This window comes from Salvia hispanica, chromosome 1, assembly GCF_023119035.1.
Source record: "Salvia hispanica cultivar TCC Black 2014 chromosome 1, UniMelb_Shisp_WGS_1.0, whole genome shotgun sequence".
Lineage (NCBI taxonomy): Eukaryota > Viridiplantae > Streptophyta > Magnoliopsida > Lamiales > Lamiaceae > Salvia > Salvia hispanica.
The window spans coordinates 10,325,243-10,341,538 of NC_062965.1; the positions used below are offsets into that span (position 1 = coordinate 10,325,243).

At 36.9% G+C, this 16,296-nt stretch overlaps 4 protein-coding genes across 4 annotated transcripts; 3 read left to right on the forward strand and 1 right to left on the reverse strand.

Annotated features, from left to right (window-relative positions):
* Positions 1-306: 306 nt before the first annotated feature.
* Positions 307-1,058, forward strand: LOC125205199. The gene is made up of 2 exons (XM_048104026.1): positions 307-641; positions 725-1,058. The coding sequence occupies exons 1-2, from the start codon at positions 360-362 to the stop codon at positions 866-868; spliced, it is 426 nt and encodes a 141-aa protein (XP_047959983.1). The 5' UTR covers positions 307-359; the 3' UTR covers positions 869-1,058.
* Positions 1,059-3,766: 2,708 nt separating this feature from the next.
* On the forward strand, positions 3,767-8,995 carry LOC125205182 (beta-galactosidase 3). The gene is given in 20 exon segments (XM_048104011.1): positions 3,767-4,291; positions 4,417-4,512; positions 4,617-4,729; positions 4,943-5,009; positions 5,105-5,197; positions 5,306-5,449; positions 5,616-5,704; positions 5,808-5,913; positions 6,023-6,110; positions 6,271-6,341; positions 6,343-6,390; positions 6,471-6,635; positions 6,717-6,895; positions 6,985-7,094; positions 7,187-7,296; positions 7,466-7,576; positions 7,660-7,773; positions 7,858-8,060; positions 8,131-8,467; positions 8,604-8,995. Coding segments are annotated over 20 exon segments (2,529 nt in total). The 5' UTR covers positions 3,767-4,126; the 3' UTR covers positions 8,724-8,995.
* On the reverse strand, positions 8,937-9,732 carry LOC125205210 (thioredoxin H1). The gene is made up of 3 exons (XM_048104036.1): positions 9,633-9,732; positions 9,243-9,365; positions 8,937-9,169 (listed from the first exon to the last, which is right to left on the reverse strand). Exons 1-3 carry the CDS (start codon positions 9,726-9,728, stop codon positions 9,026-9,028), a joined length of 363 nt encoding a protein of 120 aa, XP_047959993.1. The 5' UTR covers positions 9,729-9,732; the 3' UTR covers positions 8,937-9,025.
* Positions 9,733-10,609: 877 nt separating this feature from the next.
* On the forward strand, positions 10,610-16,296 carry LOC125193897. Its single transcript, XM_048091868.1, has 13 exons — positions 10,610-10,750; positions 10,813-10,971; positions 11,265-11,516; positions 11,637-11,756; positions 12,134-12,214; positions 12,439-12,534; positions 12,745-12,840; positions 13,246-13,299; positions 13,401-13,604; positions 14,002-14,127; positions 14,508-14,573; positions 15,051-15,350; positions 15,548-16,296. Exons 1-13 carry the CDS (start codon positions 10,688-10,690, stop codon positions 16,019-16,021), a joined length of 2,091 nt encoding a protein of 696 aa, XP_047947825.1. The 5' UTR covers positions 10,610-10,687; the 3' UTR covers positions 16,022-16,296.

A 16,296-nucleotide genomic window follows, 5' to 3' on the forward strand; every position in this document is an offset into this window, starting at 1 on the left:
GTGGTAATTGGGATTTTTAAATTAGTAGATGTATCTAGAAACAAATATGGCACATGCTTAAATTTAAATTAAAGGCATTTGTATAGAATGATAATTAAATAAATAAATAAAGTGCCGATTTCTCTTGTCTAGAGTGGTCTTTTAATTATTGGAATGTAGTAGAAAAATCTAGAGACCATGAAAACTTGTGTTTTAAACAAAAAAGTGCCAAATGTCCACATAGAGAGCCATATAATAAAATATTAAGTTAAGACATCTTTTATATATAATGAGTTCTCTCACAAGATGGGGGAGCTTAACTTACAATTCAAAACCAACAAAATCTATTCGGTTGGCGGCCAATCGGGTAGGAGTGTTACATGTCTAGTTTTATTGCTATTCCGTTGGGAGCAGTGCATGTGGGGATGGACTCTCCATTAAAAGGAGCTGGAAACTTGGTGAGAAGTTTGCTGTTCAACTATGATGATATGAAAAAGAAGCTGATGGAATCAACCTTTGCTAACGGATATCTGACAAAAAACCACATCCTAGTCGAAGAAGGTTTTTCTAGAGAATTGACGAGCAATTCTACTAATTTTCCTGAGGAACCCGAAATCTTTCTTAAGGGACCCGAAAAGTTCCTAATATTGGATGATTTGACGGTACAACCCTATTATATGTCTTCCGTACTCCGCAACGGCATTTTGACTTTTGATATCGAGGAGTTCACATTGAACATTGGCAGGGAAGAGGTTATAAGCATTTTGAGGTCTGCTCTGACATCAGAGAATGCCTTGACCGAAGGGCTCCTTGGTCCCATGAAGGTGGATGTCCGGGTGGATCATCCCTAAGCCGCTGTGTGCACATTTTTGAGAGCTCTCAGAGATGATAATGGAAGGTTTTGTTGAGGCTTAGAGAATACCAATTTTGTAGTCCACAATGTGGAGTTTTATTCTTCACAAAACTGTTTTGGATACTGGTAGTTCTAATCTTTGTGTGCCCGTGTCATGACCAATATTTTGTGAGTTTTTTTTGTTCAATTTAGCTGTTTCGAAAGGTTGTGGCCCTTTCTGTGTGTATACTTGATCCAAGTAGCTTGTCTTTTCCATTCAAAATACTGGTAGAGCTATTCAAGTACCTACAAGCAGTATGCATAATGATTTTTTGTATTAAAAAAAAGTAATCAAATGGTTAATGTGGCATATATTTATTACTATATTATATACACGCGAGTATTCGGTTCATTCACAACAAAAAGGGTAACAACATAAACGACAAAATATATCGCTAATCAAAAACAACGATACCAAGACATTCGACGTAATATTTTTACAAGTAAATCCACATAAAATTGAGTTGTCGAGCCATTAAGTAAGCAATATCGATCCTTTGAGGGAATTAATGAATCTCCGCTCATATAATTAGATAATTCTTCTAAAGCAAGGTGTGTGTTCACTATAAGTGCAACTAAAGTCATCCAATGGTTCATGTGACATATAATTGTTACTATATTCTTAACTTCGAAGGGATGAGAATTCCTTCATTCACTAGTGCAAAGTTGGGCACGAAAACAACAAAATATATGGCTAATCTAATCCAGCGATACCAAGAGATTCAACGTCGTATTTCCACAAGTAAATCCATAGAATCCAGTTGTCATGCCATTAAGTAACCAATATCTATCCTTTGAGGGAATTAATGAATCTTCCTTAATTAGACAATTTTTCTAAAGCCAGGTGCGTGTTGACTATAAGTGTAGCTTAAGTCATCCAATGTTTCATGTGACATATATTTGTTACAATATTCTTAACTTCGGATGGACGAGAATTCGGTTCATTCACCGATGCGAAGTTGGGCACGGAAAGTGTAATAGCAAACACGGCAAAATATATGGCTAATCTAATGCAACGATGCCAAGAGATTCGACGTCATATTTTACATGTAAATCCACATAATTGAGTTGTTGTGCCAGTAAATTAGCAATATTAATCTTGAGATAATTAATGATTCTCCAATCAAATAAGATAATTCATTTTAAATCATCCAATGATTCATGTGATATTTAGTATTTGTACTAATCTATCATATTATCCACTTTAAAACTAGTTCAAAAATGAGATAACAAAACATCTTCAGAATACAAAAAATTAACAACTCACGAAGCTCACCACGAGCTTCTCGGCGTCAACAGACGATGGTGCCCAGCAGCCCAGTGGTGGAGACGACGGAGAGAAGTGGCGACCGTGGAGTGACAATTATCTTTTGCGTTTCAATATTTAAAGCGTGTACTATGTGTGAGTCGATTCTGTGTTATGGGACCATCAGTAGTCTAGTATAACATAAATTTTTGTACTCGAGGGTCCACAAAAAGTAGTTCCATTTGTGGACGATATTGGTTTTAATGAGAAATTGGTAAAATAAGAGAGAATGAGAAAAAATAGGTTTAGTAAAAGAGATGGAGATAAAAAAAAGGTAGAATATGGGAGATAGGTAAAAAAGTGGGTAAAGTATGAGAGGGAAATTTAGCAATTTTAGAAATGACAGTACTATTTTTTTTTGGAATACTAAAATGACAAAATGAAACTTCTTTTCGTGGACGGAGGGAGTATTATAATCAGTCACTACAATAGAATAATATTAACTGACCGTCTTATCCAAAACTACTAGTAATCTAGGCTTTCCTCTTATTTTTATAATTTTGGTGCTTAAGATATAAATATCCATTAATTAATTAAATTTTGCTATTGACTTTAATTAATTAACCTGTCCACCCCCACTGTTTGCTTCCAACCACCCCGAATATAAAAAAATTACCCATGTTTGCCCTAAACTAAACCATTAATATATATTCCGACCTTCCGTTTTTGAATCTTGGATCTGCCACTGCTCTTATCTTTCTGAAATTATAAGATATCTTGCTTTCTCCTCTTATTCTACGTACGCTCGCGTAAAATTTAGCTCCGATCGTATAATTTTCTAGGAAGTTATCCTATAATTAAAAATTTTCTCGCCTTCATTTCAAATAAATTGGAAACAGATGTAAATATGATCAACATGGCAAAGAAATTTTCCAACTAATAGTCAATTTCCAACGGATAGTTTAACACTAGTGAAAAGTGCTTTGGAAAAAAGCTCCTGTTGCTTGTCAACTTTTCTCTTCATAAAACACCTACTTTTTTCGTTAATTGCATCGATCTATTCGTTGCTAATAGTCCCAAAATAAATCCCAGATCTATAAACATTGAACTTAACAAAATGATGCAACCGAAAACAGTGCATTCGACCTCATTTAAATGAAGAAAACTTCTCAAACGAATCTATCATATAACTATGTGATTCAATACACTTGCCACTTACAAAAAGCATATCGTTATTAGTTAATAGATGCAAAGATTAATTATCCATATTTTTTTTTATTTCCAACACATAATTTAGTTACAAAACGTTTCATGTAAGTTTGAATTCTATCATATCTAGCTTTCTTGACATTAAAGCAACACTTCTCGAATGGCTAGTTAATTAAGTCGATAAAATTGTAGTACTAGTTGATATGTTAATAAAATTACAATTAACCCTTTTAAAAATGAAACCTACACACAAAGGGATTATAGTATACATTCAAGAACTACACACTAACCAAAAGCAAATCTGGTTTATGACAAATCTTTCCATTACCATTATTAATTATTTTAAATTTTAATCCAATTTTTAGATTCATTCGAGCTGTCGGTGTCCCTCCCTTTTCTTCTGTTCCCACTTTCTCTATTTTTTTGGCACTTTTCATACCACAAAAATTTACCTTTTTTTAGTGTTGAGCACTTGAGGCAGCTCGCTTGCTCAGTCACAGCTTCAAGACAAGAACTGTATATACAGATTTTATGTATTAGTAGTAAGATTCACACCACCACACACATTCATTCTATTATTGCTTCGTGTCCTGACCTGAAGTAGAAATGCAGCATATGCTCAATTCTGTGGTTTTGTGACACTCCTATGCTCACCACTCACACACACACACACTCATTATTTTTCCAAGATTCTTGATTTCTACTGTAATTCTCTGATAGTACATGTATACATGCAACTTAGATAGAGAGAGGGGAAAAAAGATCCAGTTTTGAGGTTGATTGGAGAGTTAGATGTGAGAATGAGTTCATCTTCTAAGTGGGTTTTTGGGTTGTGCATTTTGGGGATTCTTGTTTGTGGGGTGGTGAAATGCAGTGTTACTTATGATAGGAAGGCCCTGATAATCAATGGGCAGAGAAGAATTCTCATTTCTGGTTCCATACATTATCCCAGAAGCACTCCTGAGGTACTAGATATCTGATCTCTTTTCTACAACATTCTTGAATTTTTATGTGAAATGGAAGATCTTGGTGCATAGTTTCAGGGAAGTTTGTGTTTGGTGCAATGCGTTAATTTTTTCTTGTGTTTTAGATGTGGGAAGATCTGATAAACAAGGCTAAAGATGGAGGTCTTGATGTGATTGAGACTTATGTGTTTTGGAATGCTCATGAGCCTAGTCCTGGCCATGTACCTCTCTCTCTCTCTATCTCTAAAGAATGTTGGTTTTCTGCTTTATTTTGCTGAACTTGGGCTTAAATTTGTGTTTGGTGAATGCTATTTGTGTGTTTCAGTATAACTTTGAAGGAAGATATGATTTGGTGAGGTTTGTGAAAGCCATTCAAAAAGCAGGATTATATGCTCATCTTAGAATTGGGCCTTATGTTTGTGCAGAGTGGAATTTTGGGTAAGAACTGAAGTTTTTCTTTGCTTAGACAGGCAGTGGAGATCCAATCACTATATTCACTCACACACACACACAGTTTCAAAGTTTTAACATTCAATTTACCACTGTCTTTAATCATGCAAATACACACAATTTCAAAGTTTTAGCAGTGTTTTTAACAGGTCTTAGTTGCAGAACTGTTGATTTTTCACTGACAATGTCTTATGTTGACAGAGGATTTCCTGTTTGGCTGAAATATGTGCCGGGGATTAGCTTCAGGACAGATAATGAGCCATTCAAGGTTTGAGTTCCCTGTCTATTACAGAAACGGGAGTGATTTCTGTTATTGGTCAGAATCTGTGTATAAAACTTATTTGATGGCTTCTATTGTGGTAGATGGCAATGGAAGGTTTTACTAAGAAGATAGTCGACATGATGAAGGCCGAAGATCTGTATGAATCTCAGGGTGGCCCCATTATTCTCTCCCAGGTCCGTCTTTTCACCTCTTCAAAGTGTCACTCTTCCACGTATTAATCTGCTATAGCATGGATTTTTAATTAGTTATGTTTTCAAGTTCTAATTAGACTGTTTGCACAGATTGAGAATGAGTATGGTTCACAAGCGAAGCAACTTGGCGAGCCTGGTCATCAATATGTGACTTGGGCTGCAAAGATGGCTGTTGGACTCAATACCGGTGTTCCTTGGGTGATGTGCAAGGAAGATGACGCACCCGATCCTGTGGTAAGAACAAAAAATGAGGATCAGCTTTTTGTTTGACATTCTTGTTATACTATTTACAAGAATTTGACTGGGCATACTTAGACGAGGCATAACATTATTACTTGTGTGCAAGAGTTCGAAATGAAGTACACATTTATATTTTGAAGCTATGTTCTGTTGTTGGTAGATCAATTCGTGCAACGGTTTCTACTGCGATGCTTTCACCCCGAACAAGCCTTACAAACCAGCTATCTGGACCGAGGCTTGGAGTGGCTGGTGGGTAGTTTCCTATTTTTTTTTTTATCTTTCTCTATTACTTAAGTAACCCAGCTATCAATGCATTTCACCTTTTTAATCACTGTCTTGAACCAATAATTAGGTTTACGGAATTCGGTGGACCAATTTACCAGCGACCAGTTAAAGATTTGGCATTTTCTGTAGCTAAATTCATCCAAAATGGGGGTTCATTTGTCAATTACTACATGGTATGCTTTGATGGTTACCATCTTTTAATAATCACCAAACTAAATTGTTCGTATTATCTTGAAAAATGTCTTCGTTGCAACATTTGAGTTCATTACGCTGTCTGAACAGTATCACGGTGGCACGAATTTTGGGCGCTCTGCTGGAGGCCCTTTTGTAACGACAAGCTACGACTATGATGCTCCACTTGACGAATATGGTAACCATTCATTGATTTGAAACTCTATGTCATCCTAAGAACATTATAAGCTGCCAAACCATTTTGCAGCACTAGTTTCTAGCAGGTGACTAATGGATGCCATAAGACTCAATGTTTTATGATAGCTGAACATCGATTCATGCTCCGTTCAACATTTTAGGTTTGATCAGGCAGCCTAAGTATGGTCATCTTAAGGAGCTGCACAAGGCTGTTAAACTATGTGAGAAAGCTCTTGGTTTCAGCTGACCCTACTGTGACTTCACTAGGAAACCTTCAGCAGGTTTTTACCTATATTCCACGGTTTGTTGTTGCGTTTTCATTTTTTGATAAATTTCCCTTAAAGCTCAACGTTTTTTTCAGGCTCGCGTATACTCTTCAAAATCAGGAGATTGTGCAGCCTTTCTTTCAAATTACGATACCAATTCTACGGCAAAGGTGATGTTCAATAACGTTCATTATAGCCTGCCTCCTTGGTCGATCAGCATACTTCCCGACTGCAAGACTGTCGCCTTCAACACAGCCAAAGTATGTAATCTCAGCGAATTACTCAAAATTTGGAGGAAATACTAACCTACATAAAAAAACTGGAAAATAATTATGAACCAGGTTGGAGCCCAAACATCGCAATTGGACATGCTGCCAAGCAACAGCAAAATGTCTTCCTGGGAAACGTATAATGAAGATTTATATTCTTCTGACGACGGCTCAGCATTTTCTGCTGTCGGTCTCTTGGAACAGATAAATGTTACTAGAGATGCTAGTGATTATCTTTGGTACACAACTAGGTGAGCTGAAAATCTTGGCTGATTGAGTCTCACCTTTCTAAGATTTACTGCCTCGTGATGTAGTTAACGTGTTAAGTCTCTTTCTACAGCGTTGACGTTGACTCGTCAGAGTCCTTTCTTCGCAGTGGAGATCTCCCAACTCTTATCGTTCAGTCAGCTGGTCATACTCTGCATGTTTTTGTGAATGGAGAGCTTTCCGGTAGGCCATATATGGCAGTCTTTCTGATTCTATAGAGATTACGATAGCTTGTTTTTTCTGTTATTAATAGCTAATGTTGGCTGCCACAAAAGGTTCTGCCTTTGGGACGAGGGAGAAGAGGAGATTCACCTTTCGAGGGGAAATCAATCTTCGTGCTGGATCGAATAAAATTAGTCTCCTCAGTGTCGCAGTTGGACTTCCAGTTAGTTCCGAATTCTCCCTTTATAATTACCAATTTCATTTTAATTTGGTCCGTGGTTGTGACATTACTAAGAGTTTTTTTAGTTCAGAAATTGTATTGAGTGTCCAAATTTTCAATTGATCTCTGGATACATCACTTCTCCTCATGACTGCATTATTCTCCATTGCAGAATGTTGGTGGACACTTTGAAAACTATATGACCGGAGTCCAGCCTCCCGTTGTATTGCATGGACTCGACCGGGGAAAATTGGACTTGTCGTGGGTAAAATGGACATACAAGGTTTACATCTAGCATCTCAGATTCTTGCAAGTAGAGATTTCGTCGTAAAAAACATTCTCGTGAACTCTATTCCTTTCGAACAGGTTGGACTAAAGGGAGAAACGATGAATCTCATCTCTCCAAATAGCATTTCTTCTGTTGACTGGACAAAGGGTTCACTTAGTGCACAGAAAGATCAACCTTTAGCATGGCATAAGGTAAATCCCCCACAAAGAATTCACAAAAAAGTATCCAAAAGGTAAAAATTATGTTTTCAAATCTCAAACTCTACTACTTTGCAGACGTACTTCGACACACCTGATGGAGACGAGCCACTTGCTTTGGATATGAGTAGCATGGGAAAAGGTGAACTGTGGGTCAATGGCGAGAGCCTCGGAAGATACTGGACAGAATACGCAGCTGGTGACTGCAACGGCTGTAGTTACGCGGGCGTCTATAAGCCTCCCAAGTGTCAAATTGGTTGTGGAAAACCAACTCAAAGATGGTAACTGACCAATTTTTAGAGCACTGTGATCTGTTTTCTGTTGAACTTTACTAATCAGAAATGCGTTCAGGTATCATCTACCACGGTCATGGCTAAAACCAACGCAGAATCTCCTCGTGCTTTTTGAAGAACTTGGAGGTGACCCGAAAGGGATCACTCTCGTCAAGAGGTCAGTGACGACAGTTTGTGCAGATGTCGCTGAGTATCATCCAAACAGTAAGAGATGGCAAATCGAAAGCAATGACAGAACACAAGTGTTCCACCAACCAAAAATTCACCTTCACTGTGGTCTGGGGCAGTCCATATCTTCCATAAAGTTTGCCAGCTTCGGAACTCCTTTGGGAACCTGCGGAAGCTTTCAGCAAGGAACATGCCATGCTCCAACATCATATGACATCTTAGAGAAGGTGCACTTAAATTTTGCTCATAGAATTTCATCCCTAGATGAGTTATCTACTCTACCAAACATGCTAAAACATCAAAAAAAGCTTAAACAGAGTCTCGTTCTAAATCTAAACGATTTTATCTCTCCCAATCTTGCAGAATTGCATAGGGAAGCAAAGATGCTCAGTGACAATATCAATCTATAACTTCGGGAAAGATCCCTGCCCCAACATTTTGAAGCGCCTCTCAGTCGAAGCAATATGTGCCCCTCGAAAATAATGCATCTATCGCGGAAGCAAAAGGTGGATAAAAGGGATCCAGTTCTGCTGTGTGAAGCTGGTGTTATTGCATACCTGATTCAGATTGCATAGCTCTAGGTAGGTTTTTAAAAAAAAAAAAATTAGTTTGTAGTAATGGGAATGTTAACCAGGAAATTTGCTATTTGTTATCTAAGTGTAGTAGGAGAAATAAAATTCTAGGCAACTATGTAGCTTGAATAAAAAGCATATGCATTTATTGAATAAAATATCAACATTAGTATGCAAGAGAAATAAAAATAACTGATTAGTACTAGCATATTTCTAGGCAGTAGTAGCATTGAGGTGCTTAGCAATAGTCTGCTGCAGCTCTTCTTTCTTTGCTCCTACAATGGTGTCCAAGATCTTCCCTTCTTTGAGGAAGATGAAGGTCGGCATCGCCTCCACTGCCCAGTCACTAGCAACCGACTGCGGAAACATGAAAACCACAACATTATAAACATTGAAGAGGAATGAATAGTAAGTGTTGGTCAAAATTTACCTTCAACTCATCAATATCCACCTTGAGGAACATCACTTGAGGAAACTTTTTAGCCAACTCCGCGAAGAAAGGAGCTATGAAGCGGCACGGTCCGCACCAGGAAGCAGTGAAATCCACAACTACCTGCATTCAGAGGTAAATGAGATGAACATAGATCAACTAATTTGGAAACATGCATAAAAATAAACATAGAACTTCGACATGCAACAAAATCAAACCTAGAATTCACACATAAATCGGAAAAACTGAAACTGAACCAGATCTTAAAAATCAAAAAATAAGTTAACAGATCTCCAATCGTCGAACAGTCCAGATATAATCAAATCATGCAAAAGCAATAGATTGAAAAAAAAAAATCGAATTTGAAGAAAAACAGAGAAATAAACGCACCAACTTCTTATTGTCGATTGCCTTCTGAAGCTGGTCGGTCCAGGTAGCATCAGTGTGGCAACCGATCACTTGTCCTTCAGATTCCGACGTAGACATTTCTCCAACGTTCTGATCACTTAGATTTAATGCATTATATAAACGCATATATTCCACCTGGATTTCCTTTCTTTTATTTTTAATTTCTTTCCTATTACCTCCCTAAAAATCTAAACTTTCTATTTTTGAATCCTTAAAATCTAAACTTTCTATTTTTGAATGTGAAACTTACTTCGCATACTTTTTCTCATAATTGTACATTAAAATCCGTGTTATTTCAAATATTTATGTTTTTCAAGAACGGAGATAGAACAAAAATAACAGTAACTTTAAATATCTTAAAAAATTTAAATTTAATTGAATTTAATTAATTTTTTATTTATTTATTGTATTATAAGTATGTAGCAATAAGAAATAAGTGATATAGAAAATTTATGCAAAATTATAACATGAATTCGAGCTTGATACGAATTAATTATACAGTATTAGTAAAAATAATAGTATTAATACTATTTTTCTTAAATTACAAATATTTAAGTTAAAATTTTAATTTTTTTTATAGTATTACAAAATCATTAGTGTGGAATTTATTTTATTAATTAATATTTATAGATCAATTTTTAATATAAAATATTTTAAAAAAAGTTTGATTATGTACTTACAATTACAATTGATATTGGATGTAGTAGAATCATGTCTTAATATTATTATGAATTGTTGAAGCAAATTTATATGGGATTACGATGATAGCTGTCCTATAATTTCGAGTAGATAGTTAGAAATTTTCTAGCTATTTAATTTCCATGCAAATATATATAATCGGGGCGGGTTAAGCCATTTACTACGTGAACCGGGTATGAATTTGCAATCCGAAGTCGAGTTGATATCGCGACCCGGTTATATACTGAAGAAGCAGTGAGCCTTTGAAAGGAAGACGATTCAAACGTTGCTGCTTTGCAATTGATCCATTAAATATTCATAATTATTTACCAATAATCAGGAACAATTTTTGATTAAAAATGAGGAAGCGAGATTTAGCAATCCTGATGCTATCGGCTTTCGCGATTTTCTTCTCTCTCCAGGTATGCTCTCAATTTCCATGGAGCTGGTTAGTGTGTTACTCAATGTTGATTGATGAATGTAGCACGAGGGTGATTTCTCCTTCAAAGAGGCGTGGTTCCATCTCTCCGATGAGTATCCTGTCAAATACGAGGGAGACCGCCTACCGCCGCCGATAGTCACCGATTTGAACGGCGACGGGAAGAAGGAGGTTCTTATAGCTACGCACGATGCAAAAATTCAGGTATTATTTGGTACTCAGTATTGATTTTTCTCTGCAAACTGTCCTCCTGCTTGTGCAGCTGTGCGTATTAACGTCGATGAGATGATAGTGTTATATAGAAATTTTTTATTCAAAAGAATGAGCAGCAGCTATACTAAAATGTGGTTTAGAATTTGCTAGAGACAGATGTCCACCATGATGTGTTGCTAAACAAACCAGCTTTAGCTAACATCAAAAATGAATTTCAGTTTTACTCGTTAAAGGCTAATTGGCGTCCGGTTTGAGAATTAACTGTATGCTGATTATGCAATTAGGTTTTGGAACCCCATTCAAGACGTGTGGATGAAGGGTTTAGTGAAGCACGAGTGCTGGCAGAGGTCTCTCTTTTGCCTGACAAAACCCGCATAGCTACAGGGAGGCGTGCTGTGGCAATGGCTACTGGAGTTATTGAAAAAACCTACGATAAAAGGGAAGCAAGGAAGCAGGTGTTAGTTGTTGTGACATCGGGGTGGTCTGTTATGTGCTTTGACCACAACCTCAAGAAGCTATGGGAAGAAAATCTACAGGTGCATCAGAAGATTTGCATTGCTCTCATGATGGATAACCATCAAATGTACTAGTATTTTAATTATATGAAGTTCTGCTTCCCATTGTGCACTGATTACAATTTTCTTTTCTTCTGGCAGAAAGATTTTCCCCATAATGCTCATCACAGAGAGATTGCTATCTCGGTTAGTAATTATACATTGAGGCATGGAGATGCTGGCTTGGTGATTGTTGGTGGGAGAATGGAGATGCAGCCTCATGTTTGTTTCTTATCCTTTTGAGTATATTTAAATTGTTTATGCATAGAGCTCTAATTGGAATTCTTTTTTCCCTACCAGAATTTTGAAGGCAATCTGTGTAATGTTTTTATAGCATATGTAATCACTCTTGAGAATTTCCTGGTTCTTTTAGTTCTTATTATGATAAAGTTGAGCTTACTTAATCTGTTAATCATCAGCATTTCTTTTATTTACTGAAAAGTTCTATCATTACTCCCCTTTGAAATTTTATATTGTCTAAACATGCAATTTTAATGTTAGGATGTTTTATGAATGCTTGGTTTTAGGTGACTACTATCTCTTTACTTGGTACTTTATTCGAAATTTCTAATTGCTTCTATCTCTATTTGTAATCCCAGATGCATATTGATCCTTTTGAGGAGATTGAGATGGCTGAGAAAAAGGCTGAGGAACACAGAAGAAGTGCCACAGAAAAGGATGTAAGAACAGTCATGATGTTGATACTTAAGAAATTATGTTTTTTATTTTGTTGAATGGATGAAGAACCCAAAACAGTTGATCTAGGCTCTAGCTACAAGAGATACAATATCTGTATGTTTTTTCTAGGTACCCCATAATTAGTTGTCTCTCAGTTTGCATGTTTTGTTTCTGATCAATTTATTACTTTGCATGGATTATGTATACTTATTCTTTGTGTTTTCAGGAGTCTGAAAGTGCAGGAACAGTAGATTTACGGCATTTCGCTTTTTATGCCTTTTCTGGTCGGAGTGGTGAACTGCGATGGACCAGGAAAAAAGAGGTAAGCGTTTATTTTAACCAATATACATTCTTTTGATTGATCGATTCCATTTCCTAATACAAGTTTTTTGTGATTCATTAATTTCATTCTGACTAACAGTTACAAAGATCATAATAGTAGCATGTGTAACAAAATGCGCTATCCGTTTTTCCCTCCCACCTCTTATTTGTAATGCGTCCTCAGGCTGATATAAAATTTCCTGTCTTGCAGAACATCGAGACTCAAGCATCTGATGCAGCACAATTGATTCCACAGCACAACTACAAACTCGACGTCCATGCGTTAAATACCCGCCATCCTGGAGAGGTTAGACACTATTTAAAATTTGACTAAGATGCTGATGATTGATACATTTTTCGGTGAAGATGATTAATTGCTCCCATGACTTCAAACTTGTTGTCAAGTGTATTTTGGAGAGAGTATGAAAGTTGATTTTTTTTGGGAAGGTTTTGGGGGATGAGGAGAAGTTAATTATTCTCTGCTTATACCACTTTATTTACTCGGTATTGCTATTTGTGATTGTGACACATCAGAAGTATGGACAAAGTCTTATTGCATAAATTCACATTCTCGTGGAGTAATAATCATTTCAAGTACATTGAGATTTTATATGTATGGCCTGTGTAAGAGAAATGTCATTATCTGTAAGATATTCTTTCAGTTCTATTGGCGTAATTGATGGATAATTTATTTCATTGTTATCTGCTGTAGTTTGAGTGCAGGGAATTTAGAGAATCTATTCTGGGGGTCATGCCACACCGTTGGGTAAGTTGGGTCTTTTTGTTCTCTCATTCCCAATGCAAAATATATTACTGTATGATAAAGTCCATTCATGATCCTGACAACTGTGGATTGTATCTTATCAGGAACGTCGGGAAGACACTATGCTAAAGCTGGCACATTTCAGGCGTCACAAGAGGAAAACACTGAAGAAATTACCTGGCAAGACAACTAACTACCCTTTGCACAAGCCTGAAGAAAAGCAATCTCCTGGAAAGGATGTGACAAAAAAGATCTCTACTGTCATTGACAAGACAGTTAACATGGCTAAATCAGCAAAAACAAAGAAAGTGAGATTTCAATATTTCTTTTAGTATTTATTTTTTAATTTCCTTTTTCTTCTCATTTACCCACAGGTAACAGTAAGATGCTTGTAGTATGTAGACCTTAGAGTACACTGTGTTGTTGAGAAACTTTTTTCTTTACACATGATGCATAATCCTATAATCATTAAGTAAAAGGTTTTGTTAATGTTTCGGGTTCCAAATAATAGTACATTTTAAGGAAGGTGTTTGCTATGATCATTTAGTTGCTAGCAAAGAGGTTGGGGATTTAATGGGTTTGATATGGAATATTGAAATCCCTTGAATGTGCACAGTTGCAGTTGCTGATAATCATTTCATGTTACATTGGCCTTTTGACTGTACTCATTTTCATATTTTCTGATCACTTGATTTGACTCTGCAGAATATGCCTTACATACCTACCATAACAAATTATACTCAGTTATGGTGGGTACCTAATGTTGTTGTTGCTCATGAAAAGGAAGGGATTGAAGCTGTTCATCTGGCATCTGGGCGCACACTATGTAAGGTGAAAAATCAGAGATGGAGAAAGATTCGTTCTTAGATTTCTATAAAATCTCATAATACGCACATGCATGAAGAGTACGATAATTTGGAAATTAAAGCTTTTGTGTGCTAACTGCTAGTGCTGAGTATATTATTGAAGCTTTTTTTATGTATGGGTGGGTAACATAATGTTCTGGGGTATATTTTGATGTTCACTGTTTATAGGAGAAACTATAATTATCGGTGAAGGTTCAAGTGATTTTGTTGTGATTCAACTGTAGCATCACAACTATTTCTAAAAATTCATTTCCTAGAGTAGATAGAGATTACTTAACTCAAGCTTTTCTTGTATGCCTTGTTTTCTTTGTACCTCATGACTTCATGTATTGATTTTGTAATCAGCTGCATCTTCAAGAAGGTGGACTTCATGCTGATATTAATGGAGATGGTGTTCTAGATCATATCCAGGTGATCTTTTTGCCTCAATTTCCATTGCCTTTATGTTTTCCATGATAGCAAAGAATGTGATGCTTGACACCCTGAATAGATGGACTTCTGTTTTAAATGATAGCAAATAATTTTTTCATCTGATATTTTTTAGGAAAATAGTTGTTACATCTCATGTTGCCTTCTTTTCATCTTAACTTCCAAAGAGTTTTAGCTTTTTTAAAGTTGATTAAGTAATTATAATTAGGAACCGATACATATGAAACAGCTATATTCAGTTCGGCCACATTACTTCTTAGCTATAAGCTGTTTTCATCATTTCAACCCTAGTTGAGGGTGGTGCCTAATTCTTTTTCGTGATGGCTAAAGGATTATGAAAATAACTAATAGGATTTTATGATTACCAGTGCATTAATAATTTAATATAGAATTTAGACTAATCAAAGTGGTTTTTTCATGTTATTGATGACTCTTTCTGCGTTTGGTCTCACCCATAAGGCGGTTGGGGCAAATGGTGCTGAGCAGACTGTTGTGAGTGGATCCATTGAAGTGCTGCGCCCCTGTTGGGCAGTTGCTACATCAGGCGTCTCAGTTCGGGAACAACTTTTCAATGCCTCTATATGTCATCATGGCCCTTTTAATCTATTCCAACATGGGGAGTTCTCTAGAGGTTTTGGTCGACACCCAGATTTGAGTTCTTTGGAGGTTGCAGCACCCATTATGATCCCAACAAATGATGGCCACAAGCATCGGAAGGGAAGCCATGGTGATGTTATCTTCCTAACAAATCGAGGCGAGGTATGCGGAGCTGTCTCTATGTATTTAATTCTCCTTTCAACTTACATGCTCCCACGGATGAAGTTTCTGTTCATGTCATCAACATGTCTACGGTCGTAAAAAGTTTGGAACCTCGAATTCACCTGTTCTACTTCTACTAAATATGCAAGAAACTTCCAAATATTACTCGGATTAAAAATAAATTACATATGTTTCAGGTCACATCATACTCTCCAGGCTTGCACGGGCATGATGCCATTTGGAATTGGCAACTCCTGACAGGCGCTACATGGTCGAACCTTCCATCTCCATCTGGGATGACAGAATCTACCGTCATTCCCACGCTAAAGCCATTTCCACTACGCCAACAAGACAGCCAAGTTTTGATTCTTGCAGCAGGGGATCAAGAAGCGGTTGTGCTATCGCCCGGTGGAGCTTTGCTGACTTCTGTGGATCTCCCTGCACCTCCGACACACTCTTTGGTTTGTGATGACTTCTCAAACGATGGACTGACAGATCTCATTCTCGTAACCTCTAGCGGGGTGTATGGTTTTGTCCAGACAAGACAACCAGGGGCTTTATTCTTCAGCACGCTCGTGGGCTGCCTCATCGTCGTGATGGGAGTGCTATTTGTCTCCCAATACCTAAATTCCGGCAAGGGAAAGCCTCGTATGTCGTCACAGCCACTCTAGCAAACCTCACTAGCAACACAGAAGATGGATTTTCCAACTTCTCCCTGACTAGGTAGCTAACCTCACTAACAGAGACGCCTGAGTTCAGATTCGGCATTCTTGGACTGGTGAGCTTTTACAAAATTGCCCATGAATGATAGAAAAATCGATATCTATATGTATAAATCTGTTTTTTGGAGTTTAAATGCGTCTGCAACGGTTATGCAACTGTTGTTCTTTTGAAACAGATTTTCGAGGCGATTGCTTACTAATTAATGAACTACGTTTAATCATCA

Coding starts and splice junctions, on each gene's coding strand:
- LOC125205199 (XM_048104026.1), top strand. CDS start 360: ATGTCTAGTTTTATTGCTATTCCGTTGGGAGCAGTGCATGTGGGGATG. Junction 642..724: donor TAATATTGGATGATTTGACG/GTACAACCCTAT, acceptor GAACATTGGCAG/GGAAGAGGTTATAAGCATTT.
- LOC125205210 (XM_048104036.1), bottom strand. CDS start 9,728: ATGTCTACGTCGGAATCTGAAGGACAAGTGATCGGTTGCCACACTGAT. Junction 9,366..9,632: donor CAATCGACAATAAGAAGTTG/GTGCGTTTATTT, acceptor CTCTGAATGCAG/GTAGTTGTGGATTTCACTGC. Junction 9,170..9,242: donor TGGATATTGATGAGTTGAAG/GTAAATTTTGAC, acceptor ATGTTTCCGCAG/TCGGTTGCTAGTGACTGGGC.
- LOC125193897 (XM_048091868.1), top strand. CDS start 10,688: ATGAGGAAGCGAGATTTAGCAATCCTGATGCTATCGGCTTTCGCGATT. Junction 12,535..12,744: donor GATGGACCAGGAAAAAAGAG/GTAAGCGTTTAT, acceptor CCTGTCTTGCAG/AACATCGAGACTCAAGCATC. Junction 13,300..13,400: donor GGGTCATGCCACACCGTTGG/GTAAGTTGGGTC, acceptor GTATCTTATCAG/GAACGTCGGGAAGACACTAT.